This window comes from Propithecus coquereli, unplaced genomic scaffold (genome assembly GCF_000956105.1).
Source record: "Propithecus coquereli isolate 6110/MARCELLA unplaced genomic scaffold, Pcoq_1.0 Scaffold90, whole genome shotgun sequence".
NCBI classification, from domain to species: Eukaryota; Metazoa; Chordata; class Mammalia; order Primates; family Indriidae; genus Propithecus; species Propithecus coquereli.
In genome coordinates, this window is record NW_012155285.1 from 4982637 (window position 1) to 4997502 (window position 14866).

The 14866-nt window shown below is 40.6% G+C and overlaps 1 protein-coding gene across 5 annotated transcripts in view; it reads right to left on the minus strand.

Moving 5' to 3' along the window:
• Positions 1-275: 275 nt before the first annotated feature.
• RUNX2 (runt-related transcription factor 2) overlaps positions 276-14866 on the minus strand; it is a 238790-nt gene continuing 224199 nt past the window's right edge. For 2 of the 5 annotated variants that reach the window (XM_012664651.1, XM_012664652.1), the window contains one exon: positions 4060-4538. In XM_012664651.1, the coding sequence (XP_012520105.1) occupies positions 4060-4538 (479 nt within the window). Of the gene's footprint in view, positions 4539-6091; positions 6158-14866 lie in introns of all 5 variants that reach the window. The other 3 variants (XM_012664648.1, XM_012664647.1, XM_012664649.1) reach the window with 3 other exon arrangements.

Sequence of the window (14866 nt, forward strand, 5' to 3'; positions counted from 1 at the left end):
CTTACCTAAGGATGGGGTGAGTGTTCCTCCTTCAGACACAAGCTAATAAGGAAATGAGTTCACTGCTAGATGCTTTGCTGCCCCTCTAGAGTAGGACAAAACAAGAAGACAGTGCTTACCAATTTTTTTTTCTTCCTCTGACCAGCAATATAAGATCGCTGTTCTTACCCACCCCTGGCAAGTGGTAAGACCAGTAAGTGCCCAGGTGTAGGCAGGAGTAGGTGTCAGACTAGAGAGAAACCGCGGATGAGAAAAGACCCAATGTACACACATAACAAAACCAAAAAAAGCCATTTTATTGAAAATTAAATTCAAACTTCAAATTAATATTACAATCATGAGAAAAATGCCAAATAATTCAATTTACAGTTGCAACATACAATACAAATAGTCCCTTTGAAGTTAAGAGTAAACTCATCCACAATCATGACCTGTGGCACAAAGCAGAATTTGTACAATATGTGCATGGAAAGCAAATCTTGGGCAATAGCAATTGGAAAAAATAAAAATGAAAGCTGTATTTACACAAAATGCTACAAATACTTTTGTTCCACAGAAATCTAAGAATGGTAAAGCATATCCAGAAGATGGAATTTTATTCAGAATACCTAAGAAATGACTGTAAGTTATGGTTTTTGGCTGATATATTTCAAAGTACTGCATTAAAAAGCAAACAATTATTTGTAAACATGAAGTAAACAAACATCTAAAAAATATTTTTTTAAATGCATTATCTTTTTAAGAACAACAAATTCAAGGTTTGGAAGGATCGTCTTTATTGTGTTTATTATTGTTCTTTCAAATACCGTAGGTATAATGATTACTTTTGCTAATGCTTTGTGTTTCCATGTATTCACCTATATTCTGGGCCTGTCCCTTTCCTCAGAATGGAGGGAACCCTTTAAGCCAGCACACACATCTCCTCCCTTCTGAATTACCACGGATGGTCCCTAGTGGGATTTCTCTGCTCGTTTTTAAAGGGCCCTGGGTGGGGGCGGGTGGTGGGAGTTAGTGAAACAGCCTAAAGAGAAAACAATCTGTTCAGTCTCTCAGTTCCAGGCTGGATGTCATTCCACTCATCCAAAACCAAAGCTGTGGTACCTGTTCTGGAACTCTGACATAGGTTAAAATTTGTGAGACAACTGAAATGGATAAAAATGTGGCTGTGTTGGTCACGCTGTAAACTCCTGCAGTGTTTGTGCTGCATAAAGAACCATGCTATTTTAACCCCCAGGAAATGGAGTGTTGACTAGTACATGGTTCCATAGTAGTAGTTAGACTTTGCTTTGGTCTTGAAATCACAAATCATACACATGACCCAGTGCAAATTAAGGGTTCAGTAAAAAAAAAAAAGAAAGAAAAAACCCACAAAATTTTAACCCCTAGGCCAAAAGAGGACAGAATTTGTTCTAAGAAATGTGAATTACTCCATTGGGGTGGTTGGAGTGAGGCTGGAGGGAAGAAGTGCTTGAATTTTTCCCAAGGAGAAAAAACTTTTAAAGTGTTTCTGGGTTGCTGCCTGCAGCCACTATAATTACATTTCAACACAAAAGCATCCCGAAAGTCACTTAGTATGTGTACTGTAAACTCAAAAAAGCCCTTTTAACATTAAAAAATAATGTACAAATATAGTATCTTTTTTATTAAATAGGATGCAGCTGGTGGTAACATTTTTATGTCAATTAATTAAAATTGAAATGTGTAACCAGACACTGGCTTTTTTAAGTGCTGCTGAAACAAACACAAATATTTTACACTTACAAATAAATGGACAGTGGTGTGCTTCAAGCTACCACACACAAACAATAAATAGTATCAATTACTACTTCCATCTTACTTAAGTAATAGAAAAGTGGCTTATTTATCTAAGCATACTTGGTATACAACCTTTAGAAGGCAAAGTGTTCTGTTTTGTTTTCCCTTCAATTTTTATTAGGAGTCAGGATGAATTCCAAAGGGAGACTCCTAGGCAAGAAGCACAGGTCCAATCGCCCCACAAAGCTGTCCTGCATTGCTGGGCAACCTACAAAGGTGGGCTTGAGAATGACTAGAGAGTAAGGGGGCCTCCAGGGGCTGGAGGAAAATCTCTGCTAAGTTCTGCTTAGGAGGGCGCAGGATTCACATGAAGGAGCCCTGACCTGTGTGGGCAAAGAACAGGGATTGGCCTGGTGGTGTCATCAAATGATCCTGGTTTGGACTGAGGATTTGCACTTGGGATTTGCCATGTGGTTGCCAGGAGTGGTCAAAGTGCCTCCTGCAGAAGGGCTCTAGCTCAAATTCGCACATAGCAGTAGACACCAAACTCCACATACCCTTGCCCTCCCTTCGCCCTCCCTTGTACGAAATACAAATGCCAAAGGCTGTATGTAGGTCCCCACAGGATGTATGTCCTCTCAGATCAGCTACCTGCTGGAACTTGGCTGCCATTTCAGATGACCTGCTCCCAAAAGACAATGACATCATTCTGCTCCTTTGAATACAAATTCTGTGGAAAGCTGTCAGTGGGGTGTTGGGTAAGGCAGATTTGGGTTCCCCTGATCTACTCTTTGGTAAGGGTGGCTGGGTACGAATCCCTGGTGCAATTTTGCTCTCCTGTACTATGCATATCATGATCGATCCTTTATCCCATGTGTGACTTTAAGCTGACGATGTCTTCACTATGAAGCCTGGCGATTTAGAGTTTTGCTTAACTACAAAACCACAGAACATTTTTCTGCAGCTCAATGACTCATTTGTGCTTGTCTTTTTAATATGACCACAGTCATAATTACCCAAAAGAAATTAGGAAACCACATCACTCTAGCATTTCATGCTGATAAGGGGCAACATAGGTTAAAAAGGGCTAAGAGTTGTTTTGTAAATCCCTAATCATTGCTTTAAAAGGCAAAGCTGTGTTAGAGGCGATCAAAGATCTGAAAGAACTAAACATGACATTTCCTTCATACATCACAAAAACAAGCTACATCTAAAATATTTGGAGATGGAAGTATTTTTAAAAATCACATTGTGCATGGATGAACTGAAATTGCTTAGCAATATTTCAGATATGGCTCTAGCCCACTGAAGAAATTTGTTATTTAATAAAGAGCACTTTTAGAGACCGAAGTCAACATATCAATACACTAAGAAATGTTTCAAGGGTCCAAATGTCATTAAATAATTATAAATATATCTTTAAAGTTATATGACCATTCACGTTAGCAAGTTACCTCAGATTTTACACATATTCATAATTTAAAAAAAAAAAAGAAAACAAATAACACACAGCCAAACGCAAACACTATCTATACCATTATGGCTATAATAAGGTATTGCCATTTTCAGTTTTGCATAAAAGGAGAAGGACGGTTTTAGGGATGGGATTTCTTTTTGGTTAAATGGGAAAGGGGGAAGTATTAAAAAGTAAAATAAAATAATCTATCCTGCTCAGTATTTTTGAAGTCACTTTCTTAGAGTAGGAAAAAAAAAAAAATTGAACCGAACAGTTCAAATGAGTACCTGCAGCGAGTCTGAAAGCAAAGTTTGAAACAGTGATTCGGAATGGATCGGACCGCAATGGAAGCATCCATTCTACCTCTCGTCTCTTTACGTGCACCTTGACCGGCTTTGTAAGCGGGTCGGCAGAGTGCACTGATCCGTACACGGCTGCAATCATGAGGGCGTGTGGTTTCAAAGCACAGAGAGGAAGCGGCTTTGCTCTTCTCTCTCCTGAACCTGGAGTCCTCCTCTCTGAACTGGCATGTGAACAGGTGATTTATGATAACAGACCAAACAACAACAAAATACATTTTCCCTTGTTCGTTCCTTTGCAAAAGTACATCTTAAACAGTAAACAATCTGAAACCCGATTGCGATTGTCTCTCTTGGGCCTCCTGCTTCTCAACATCTACCCTCTCGTGGTTGCAAGATCATGACTGAGTGGATGAAAAATCTTCTAAAAAATAGGCACTTTGTAGATAGCTAATTGATATACATATATATGCACTCTTTCTATATATGTATATATTGATACGTGTGGGATGTGGCCCCCAGACACCGCTGGGCCACGGCTGAGGAATTTCAATATGGTCGCCAAACAGATTCATCCATTCTGCCACTAGAATTCAAAACGGTTGGGGAACTGCTGTGGCTTCCATCAGCGTCAACACCATCATTCTGGTTAGGCAAATTTGGATTTAATAGCGTGCTGCCATTCGAGGTGGTGGTGCATGGCGGAAGCATTCTGGAAGGAGACCGGTCTCCCCCCGGCACCATGGGGAACTGATAGGATCCTGACGAAGTGCCATAGTAGAGATATGGAGTGCTGCTGGTCTGGAAGGGTCCGCTCTGGCTTTGGGAGGAGCCGGGGTAGGGTGGTGGCAGGTAGGTATGGTAGTGAGTGGTGGCGGACATACCGAGGGACATGCCTGAGGTGACTGGCGGGGTGTAAGTAAAGGTGGCTGGATAGTGCATTCGTGGGTTGGAGAAGCGGCTCTCAGTGAGGGATGAAATGCTGGGGAACTGCCTGGGGTCTGAAAAAGGGCCCAGTTCTGAAGCACCTAAAAATTATAACAGAAGATGGGGGGAAAATCTGTAAATATCAATTAAAATAATGATAGAATTGTTACAAGAAAAAAAGAAAACTTTAGGTTTCCCAAAAAGGAACAGCAAGCCATAAACAGACCTTCAAATGCACCAGTCACTTTACAGTCTTTTCCTCCCCCCACTTTACAGTCTTAATAGCATTTATCCTTAAGTTCTTCACCCCCAGAGACTCCCAAAGGGCTTTAAAAACCCAAACGTGTGCTAGGTCATGTGTGTAAACCAACCCAACACTCTGATCATATAGGTTCACTCACCAGACTTAAGACCGAATCTTCATTGACTTTTTTTCTCTTTTTGTTTCTCGTTGCACTTCAGATATTTGAAGTGACACTTTTACTAAATCAAACAGGTTTATTTTCCTCAACTCAATATAAAGAAATTCGAAAATAATAAGTTTCATTATTAGTACTCTTGGCAGGGCTCCTTCATCAATGAAGGAACATCAAAAAGATAACCCTAACATGTTCCTATCATTTGTCTTAAACCCTTAAAAGAATTTAAAATCTTGTTATAAGCTTCGTCTTAGTAATAGTGAATCAAACCAGATTTCAATGTAGTCTGAAACTGTCTTATTTATCTGGGTGCCTATAGGGAGGGTCAGCTAGATAAGCAGGTTTTAAAAGTGAGAGGGGCAGGAAGGCTTAGTATCTTCAGAATCGTTGCATTTCACATCTTGATGGGAGACTTATGATCTGATTTAGGCCAGGTGCTGACAGTAGCTTTTATGAAAGGCTCGATGCCTAGGGGAGATTAAGAGGAGGGCCCCTCCCCACCCATCTACCAGACCCCTGCACCACATCCTACACAATCAGCTTCAGGTTGATGTGAAGCAGTAACCTAGAGGCAAAGATGGTTCTCCCCTGAAAAGTGAAGTCCTTTAACTTCTAAAGCTAACAGTATATGCCTCCTTGATAGATATTTCTGGTGCCTAACTTATGAAACCACACTTATAAAGCATTTCACATGGAAACTAGTTTTATGAAATGACTAAAAATTTATAGTGGTGATCCTTAAAGATTGGGCTAATTATGATTTTCTAGAATTGACAGAATTGTGGCAAGCCCTTTTATAATACCAATGCTTTTATTAAGATTTTGATTGCTTCTAAAATCTTCCAATTATTTGGACCACGTATTTGCTTTTCCTATAGCTTTTAGCTATAAAGGGAAGTACTTAGCAATTCTAGAAGACCTTAGTAAATAGCTGCTCCACCAGTCCCATTTTTATTCAGCCCTTGTTCTTGGATACTACAATGTTTATTAAAGGAATAATCCCAACACTTTTCTTTAAAGGTGCTGGTTGAAGGTTGTTAATTTCTGTTAAAATGCACCCTGCTTAGGATCTTCATAAAATGCTAGGGGGTTAAGTGCCATGATGTGCATTTGTAATAAAAAGTGACTACTTAAAAGCAACATGTAGTTAACAAAACTCACAAATTGGACAGTACCAATCAGACAGCCCAGCCCAGCCCAGCCCTGCCCCGCCCAGCAATTGTGAAAAGTCTCACCTGCCTGGCTCTTCTTACTGAGAGTGGAAGGCCAGAGGCAGAAGTCAGAGGTGGCAGTGTCATCATCTGTAAAATGAGGGGGATGAGCTCTAAGTTCCCTTCCAGCTCTAAAATTCTATGACCATGAATTCCAAGACAGAAGGAGAAGCAAGAGCCTCAGGGGAGGAGTAGACAGAGAGGTTCCCGTTCCTCATTAGTACTTTCCCAGAGTCCACAGGCCCATAAGCAGAGGGTAGAAAGCCAGTGAGCAGCCTCTAATGCCAGAAGCAAACACTTTCAAGACGACAAACCAAAACTGACACAGCCCAGGCAGTCACTCTCTGCTTTTTGTAAATTCTTCCATCCTCAGCTTGCCTCTACCTAATCCCTCCCCAAAATGAAATTCTGACAAGCTCAAGTTTAAAAATGTGCAAGTAGTGATTATGGTAGAATCAGAAATGGGAGCAGAGGAGCTGTAACGTCTCCCCCGCCCGATGCTTTTGCACTGTCTTACACAATACAGACACTAAATAGAGGCCTTTGCACTGCAGAGCTAACAGCTATAGGCAGGTCGCTTCTGTATCCATTAAGTTCAAGGCTGAGCTCATATGAGGAAAGCCAGAATAACGTGGGCAATGTAAATCGGAAAGAAGCTGCGGTTAAAATGTCATCGTTTGCCCCCCGACAGAAGCACAGACTTCACACAAATAGACACGTTACTGTAAAAAATGCTTCTCATGTGTATTTGTACTTAAAATACACTGTAGTAATAATTAAAATTCCATATGGTTTTACTTATTTTGATGCAGAAGCCTCATTAAAACCCTTTATATGGGGCCCCGGCACTAAACTCCAACATGGTTTTGAATTTACCACTCCCCTGACCTTCTTCTCGATTTTACCTGATACATTTTGCTGATGTTTTTATTACCCATCACATGCCAGGATCGCTGTACCTTTTTGGTTTATAGATGTTAGCTAACACAAATTGACATTCATTTTTCAATTAATGAGCTCTGGTTGTGGTTTATAGAAAGCAATGCAACAAATTTCCGCTAGGTTTATAGTATTCTGACCAATCACTTCTCATCATTTGAGTCTGTAATGTCTTGAGAATTAACTCTTTCTTGACAAAGAGAGCTAATGTAGACTTTAAAGGGATTATAGGATAATCTTTATAACTTAAAAAAAAATAGGATTTTCTGGAATATGTTCAGCCATTTTATGTTACCAAGAAATATTTCAGTAAACATACTGCAATGTGTTCTGTATGAAGAAATAGTAACAATTTGCTATAGTACAATATGAGATCTCTTATGTAATAATCTATGATGGAGAGGTGAGAGGAATCGTAAGCTTTAAAAGAAAGAATATAAATTCCTTCCTGATCTTAAATTTATTTATAATAATAGTTATAGAAGCAAAGAGTATAATTAAATTTTCTTTCATTCAATAGGGTTGTATCTATACTTCTAATCTCTGTTTTGTACATGAACTCAGCTTTTCTTTTAGACCTCCTTCTTGGGTTATTTTCACATTGTATCCTGAAGTATTCATACCTTGTGTCACTAGCCACAATCTTAAAAAAAAAGAACTGAGGATTACGTTAAAGTATACAAAATGTAAATTTGACTTATTAAAAGGATCCACAAGATTAAAGCCTAGGGAATTTTAAAAGTAGTACTACCCCAATCTAATTTTATAAATGTAAAACCAAAGCTCAACAACTGCCCCAGCGATGTGCCTGGTAACCTCGGAGCACCCCAGAGCCAGGTTAAAATTCCTGACTACACCTACTGAGTAAATAAAGCCATGGGTGGTTTGGGAACCTTTTTAAAATAAGAAGGAACAACTTTCATATATCCATTCTTTTTGCTGTTATCCATGTATCTCTTCCATGTACAAAATACATTAAGCTTTGCCGAATAGTGGAAGTTGCTCGGAAGTTGAGGGTGGCTACAGTCAACACTAGATTATCTGGTTCCAAGAGTTTCAAAATGTTATTTGCCTACACTTGGGGGTGCCTGGAGGGCTGCCAGGAGTTACTGGAAGCCCAAGATAAACATGGTTTATCTTCCATCTTCCTGATGGGTTTTTATTCAACTTGGGCAAAGGAATGCACTATATAGTAAAGATGAATATGGTATGGAGGAGAATGCAACAGTTAGGTGAATTTTTAGATAAACAAAAAATAACTTCCACAAAATTTTCTACTTATGAAGCTTTAGGCTATGACCCCAGATCCCCTAAAGTATCCAAGTACCCCTTCTGCTAGTTGAAGTGCTCTGATGGAAAAGTCTAAACTCCTGATTTACTGCTTCTCTAACCTAAGCCCATTTGACAAATAGGAAAGATGAAATCCAGAGAAGGGAAGCCATTTACCACACATCACAAAATCACACACCTTGAGAGGCAGAGCCACCACTAGATCAACCTCTTTGACTTCTAACAAAGGATATGCAATATTAGTTACCCTTAAGGAATTTGGTTAACATGATCACAGATATCTCTATCTCTCCATCTATATGTATGCGTGTGTGTGTATATAGATGTATGTATGCATACTCACCTACTATCTTAGAGGTCTATTTGCCTAAATAAAAAATATTTCAATAAATTCTTTTGGTTCCTAAGTGTTGCCCCAACCAGAGTTACTATCTTCGGGATACTACTAACAACTCTTTTAGGCATTTTTGTTCATCTGATCTGCTAAATAGCAGGCAATTAGTTCAGTTGCTCAGGGCAAAATGTGAATGAGGGCCAGGTGTGGTGGCTCACTCCTATAATCCTAGCACTCTGGGAGGCCAAGGTGGGAGGATCACTTGAGGTCAGGAGTTCGAGACCCTGTCACTACTAAAAACAGAGAAAATTAGTCAGGCATGGTGGCACGTGCCTGTAGTCCCAGCTACTAAGGAGGCCGAGGCAGGAGGATCGCTTGAGCCCAGGAGTTTGAGGTTGCTGTGAGCTAGGCTGACACCACGGCACTCTAGCCTGGGCAACAGAGTGAGACTGTCTTAAAAAAAAAAAAAAAAAAGAAAATGTGAATGAAACCAAGTTCAAGGGTTTGATCCCCTTAGGACCTCCTGGCTTCCTACAGAGGCACTTCATTCCAAAGCTGCTGTCTACAGCCCTAGCCACAGCCAGACAGCTTGCAAACAAATGTAGCTGTCATAAAGAGAGCTGCAAGAACCTTGCTCATTAAAGCAGCAGCGGCAGATTTTAACAACCGACTATACATAAGGGATGAATGCATTATAAAATGTCCACAATGCTGAAATACAAATAAAGTCAACGTTAAAAGTAAAAACATCTTGCACCTACCCACAAAGTCTATGAGAGAAAAGGAAATAGCCTCTCTTTACTCAACCAGGTTTCTTGGGTCTTCAGAAGAAGTGGAAAGTGTGTGAAATCAAGAGGAGGGAATACAAGAGAATCTGTGACCTGCTTTAATTCTCAGGCCTGCAGTCCTCCCTGTGACATCTCTCACACACTGCTTTCTCATGCTACTCATGCCGGGGGATGTCTGACCCCCTCCTGGAGAGCCGTTGAGGACAGAGATCTAATAACTCTCCATCTCCCCTTCAGTGCTTAATAACAGTTACTACTTGACATTTCTAGGCCTTTACTTTAACATACATTTTCTCATTCAGTAGGCCCTCAATAAATAACAGTAGACTGAAAATGGGTAGGGGGATCTCTAGAATGAAAGGAAATCAGAGTTTGAGAATAACAGGGTACTTGCCATTTGGGGCTGTCAGCTGGGAAACACTGTACCCGTGTTACCTTCTCCTCTAAGCAGTAGAATTTATGCACCCCAGCTGAGGAGGCAGGCTGGGGCAGGAAAAAGGAAAAGGGGCCTTGAATCCGGACTGAACATATGTTGGCACATTCAGAGTCCTCGGCCCTACCTTTTTTACGTGAGGGAATAAACGTACAGAATGAAAAGCCATCATACTTCTCAGCAATGAGGTGTTAACTTCAAAGCTTCATTGGGGCCTTTTAAATGGTAGGAGTTATTGCTTCAACAAATCTCAAATAAAGCCTAAGACCTTTTTATTAACCCCCTCCCAGCGTTCCTTCTATTGGAACATTTAATACACAAGATCTATGCAGGGCTGCTTCTCCTCTGCCAACCAAGAATCTCTTCCCCTGTTACAGCCTTCCGGCTGCCCCCTTCCCAACTGTTTTATTGTGAAATTTCCTATTCTACTTCTGTTCCAATAGTATTTATTTTCTATACGACTCGTTTGACCCCTATTGAATTATTAGCTGTTTTTTTATCTGTTCTCTCCAACTATAAAGTCTGCTTTGGATGGTAAAGGATTTATTTTCCTCTCATATTCATCTCAGAACCTAGTACACAGTAAGAGGTTAAAATGAAAAAAATATGTTGAGTGTACAGCTGGGTGAATAAATGAATAAGTAAATGAGTCTAAAGATCAGGAACTCTGTACAATAGCTAATGCATTCTGACACATTAAGGAAAAAACAGATACTAAGCAATGCTGACATCAAACCTAAAATGTAATCCAAATACGTTTCATACCTATAAAACCTTGTAAAACTCTCTTTAAAGAGCATTCAAAGCTATTCTCAAGCATCATTAATTACATCACACTGCAAACAGGGGCCCCACAAACAGCAGTTGTCACTGGTAAATGGATGCCTCTGGTTTGCTACCGGTGTTATTCCCGCTCCATTCCCAGTGCCTGTGCTGCCTCAAGCCGGTACCTGTGTATAGGTCCACACTGGGGAGCCCCAGGGAGACGAGATGAAGGGGAAAGAGGGCCAGGCCAGCCCTCCAGAGGGCCATGGCCTGCTGGAAGGTTATTCCATTCACCCTCGATCATAATCCAGGGTTAATCACCTGCCACTAAGGTCATGGTCTTTATTCTGAGTGAGTAGTTTAAAGTTAACAGAGGGTGAAACTTGCATCCTGTATGAATTTCTACACTAGTATATAGAAGCAGTATGTCAGAGTCACCAAGAATCATGGGTGACTTTTATAGATGAAGACATGGAAGCCTGTAGATGGAGTAGATCCCAGTAGCAGCACAAGACTCCGATGTTCTACTCTACCTCTGCTGCCGTGGCAGAGCATGCCGGTGGAAAAATGTAGAGGATCTCACTTGAGCTTCCTGAGATCTGCATTCTATGAACACACACATGAAAGAGGAAATTCTTCCACTTACGTACTACCTTTTCAAGCCATGAAGGTGGCAGAGCCTTAAGACCAGAGTGTATCACCATTTAATCAAGCATAGTTCAGCCACCTTTCACAAGGCATGCTGAGCAGCTCTGCAATGAAGGAGTGAAAAATAAGGAGGCTGTGGGCATACTCAGAGTCCTTTGTCCTCCTTTTCCAAGGTCACATCCCACTGCTCCTCAGTGTGGACCTTCTTCCCCATAGGGTGACATACACTTAGGACCCTTCTGGGGTCTTTGTTCATGTTCTCCCCAGTGTCCACAGCTTCCCCTTCTCTGCCTGAGCAAGGTAAGTAAGCACTGTCTTCACACAAGGACTTCCTGGGTGTACACATTTTTATCATAATCTTTTCTTTACTATATAAGACTTAGACATTTATGTATATAAATCTTACCACTGCATGCATTCTAAAGTATTACCATTGGTTTTAGGTAAGTATTTTCACTTTCCAACTAAAGAGAAAGCAAATTAACAGTAAGAACCACATATCCTTCTTTTAGATCCTAGCTAATGGATAGTATGGTGCTGAGAAAAGATGGATGCTTCAAAAAACTTTCCTAAACAAATGTACAACTAGCATAGTCTCAAGCAGGCAACATGACAGAAGCAGAAATGCCATATAAACACTATCCAAAAATCAAATTTAGACTACATGCAAAATATTACTTTGCATTTCCACACTCAGGTTCTAAGGGATCAATTTTCTAAATTTCCCTGAATTCTCCCCTCACACTAAAAAATAATCAAATTTCTCTATCACCAAATTGGTTTTACTTTTAATCTTTAGATAATAATTAGGAAAATATATCATATATGGGAAACATGAAATGGATCATGCTGATAGAGAAGAAACCAGCAAAATAAGAATGTGAAATCAATTTCTTTTAAGATAATGAAATGACTAGCAAACTCCACAGTTTTGCAGAAGAGTGGAAAAGTGCCTCAACTATCCAGTATAAATATTTGTTTTCCGTGTTGTAATGAATTGTACTTTTCCACTGCATGCTCACAAATTCTGAAAGACCAGCTGATTCTAAGGCTAAGAAAAGTATGTTATGCTGAAGGAAAAAGAGAAAGGAAAAAAACCTGGCAATTTTCAGAAACTTCAACCATTCCTTATACCCCCCCCCCATATTTTGAGGATATTGTTGGAATAATATATTTCCTTTTTGTAAAGGGAAAAGTGGCCGGCAGAAGATGTTCAAGTGTATGTGTATGCATATAGGGAGGGAGAGGAAGAGGGAAGAAAGGAGCCAAGGGAGGGGGAGAGAAAAGGGAGGAAGAAGAAAGAGAGATCTCTTGCTAGGCCTTGATTAAGAACTTTTTAAATCCTAGGAAGGGTGGATAGTCTTTGAAACCAGATCTGCTGCAGGAAGGAGGCCAGCACCCAGGACACCGTGTCTTTCAGAACGGCCACCCACGGTGCCGTGGCGGTCATATGACTGCTCTGTCACATCCTGAAGCCATTTCCAGCCCATGCACACGTCTGTGCTCCCATTTAGAGAGGATGGGATATATTGGGAACACACATATGGAAACACTTTCAGAGAATCAGTTTCCATGAAATTCATAATGAGCCAAGTGGCTTCAGATGTGGTTGCGTTCCTCCGATTAGCCAGGAAAAAAAAAAAGGAAAAAAGGAGGAAAAAAGGGACAAATCCACCCTTTCAGACCTTATTTCAGTTTCAGAAAAATTAAAAACCACTAATGACTTATGGCTACCAAAACATGGAGTCACAATTAAGAGGAGGAACTAGGAAAACCAGGGAACGAGGCTTAAAAGCGATAGCCTTTCCCTCCTAAAAATAACAGCTTGAATATAGGCAATCTTATCTTAAATCAGGGGGAGGCTTTCCTGGGATGGTATCTGCCTTCAGAGCGGCATAATTACTTTTCTGACATCCTGGCGGAGTGTAGTGCGCATGCGCAAGTGAGGAGGCCGGCGGGGGCGGGGCGACGGGGAGCCAGGCAGAGGCTACAAGACCAGCTCTTATTTGATAACATATGTGGTCAATTAAGATTATTTTAAAAATTGCAACTAAATGATAAATTGTTCCTAAGTAAATCTTTCAAAAAAGGCTGAATTCAGAGGGGACAGCCTGGTATTTTCCTGTGGGCTGTGCTAGTGGTAACTTGGACTATATTAAAAGCAGAAATTTATGAACTGGTTGTGATGTTATATATTAGACACCAAAGCCTAGCTGATAGGAAGGCATGAAATACAAGAAGGGGACTAATGGGGGAGGGTTTTTAAAGAGGGGCATTTAACTGATATTAGTAAGTTAAAACATTATTTTTATATTAAAACAAAACAGGCATATTCTGGAATAAAGTTCACATGACTTTTCAGACAAAACAGGAGACTTGAAAATATTCTCCTTAGGGGGTTGGGGTTGTTTTCTGTTATGTCAACAGAATGGGGAGAGTTGGAGTAGGGAAGAAGTCCTAGAGTTCCTCTGCCCTTTGGGGTGCTTCAGCGGAAAAATTTTAGTAGCATTTCTTTCCGGCTTGGTGGCAACAAGCTAAACCCCTTGTACAGGAATACTCTGACTCGAAGCTGCTTGATGATGGGCTAGGAACCAGAACTGCCTACTGCTTTTTGACCAGTCTTTGCTTTTCCCCAACTATATAAGTCCTATCAGCGGTCCCCAACTGTTTTGGCACCAGGGACCGTTTCCAGGGAAGACAATTTTTCCATGGACTCGGGGAGGGGGGATGGTTTCAGGATGATTCAAGCGCATTACATTTATTGTGCACTTTATTTCTATTATTACATTGTAACATATAATGAAATAATTATACAACTCACCATAGGTTGCGGACCCCTGCATACGTGATTTAATAGTCACAGTATCCCCCATGGTGTTAAGAAAAATTGACTAAGAGGAAAGTGGCTAACCAAACAACTGAGACGCCACAGCTCAGATCTTTAGAGGAGCTTTACTCCACTGAAGCACATCTATGTACATTATGTCCTTAAACCCTCTGTGAGGTGGACAACATCACTGACCTCACGTTATGGTTGGTAAAACTTAAGATCAAAAAAATTAAGTGATTTCCTCGAGGTTACAGACCAGTACATGGTGGCCCAGGACCTGGGCCCAGAACTGTGGGCCCTGCTGCCACTGTCTCTTCTAAGGCGCAGGGATTCAGAAAATTCTCATGTGAATTCTAGGACACTGGCCATGGCTACCTGGAGGACAATGATGGCAAGAGTTCTGATCAATTACCAACGACGGCCGCAGGGATGGAGACGGGCGGGTAGAATGGGAGGCTGATGTGTGCTGCTTATTTGCCATGCTTAGCCCATCCCCAGGATTCTGATATTTTACCTCTGACATTCTGAATGATCTGAACAAATCATGTTTTATATTCCTCAGCTTATCTCATTGGATAAGACTCTAGTAAGTAGGGATTGGTAACAGTACATGGCAAATACCAAACATCTCCATCTCAAAAGGGGATTCTTTCTTACCAGTGCTATTTGAACTAGTAGGGTCAGAGGAGAAGGAAACTGAAAAGATCGGGTCCAAGTTAGAAAATATTTACATGAATTGAGAATCAGAATCCCCAAATTCCTGATTAACCCC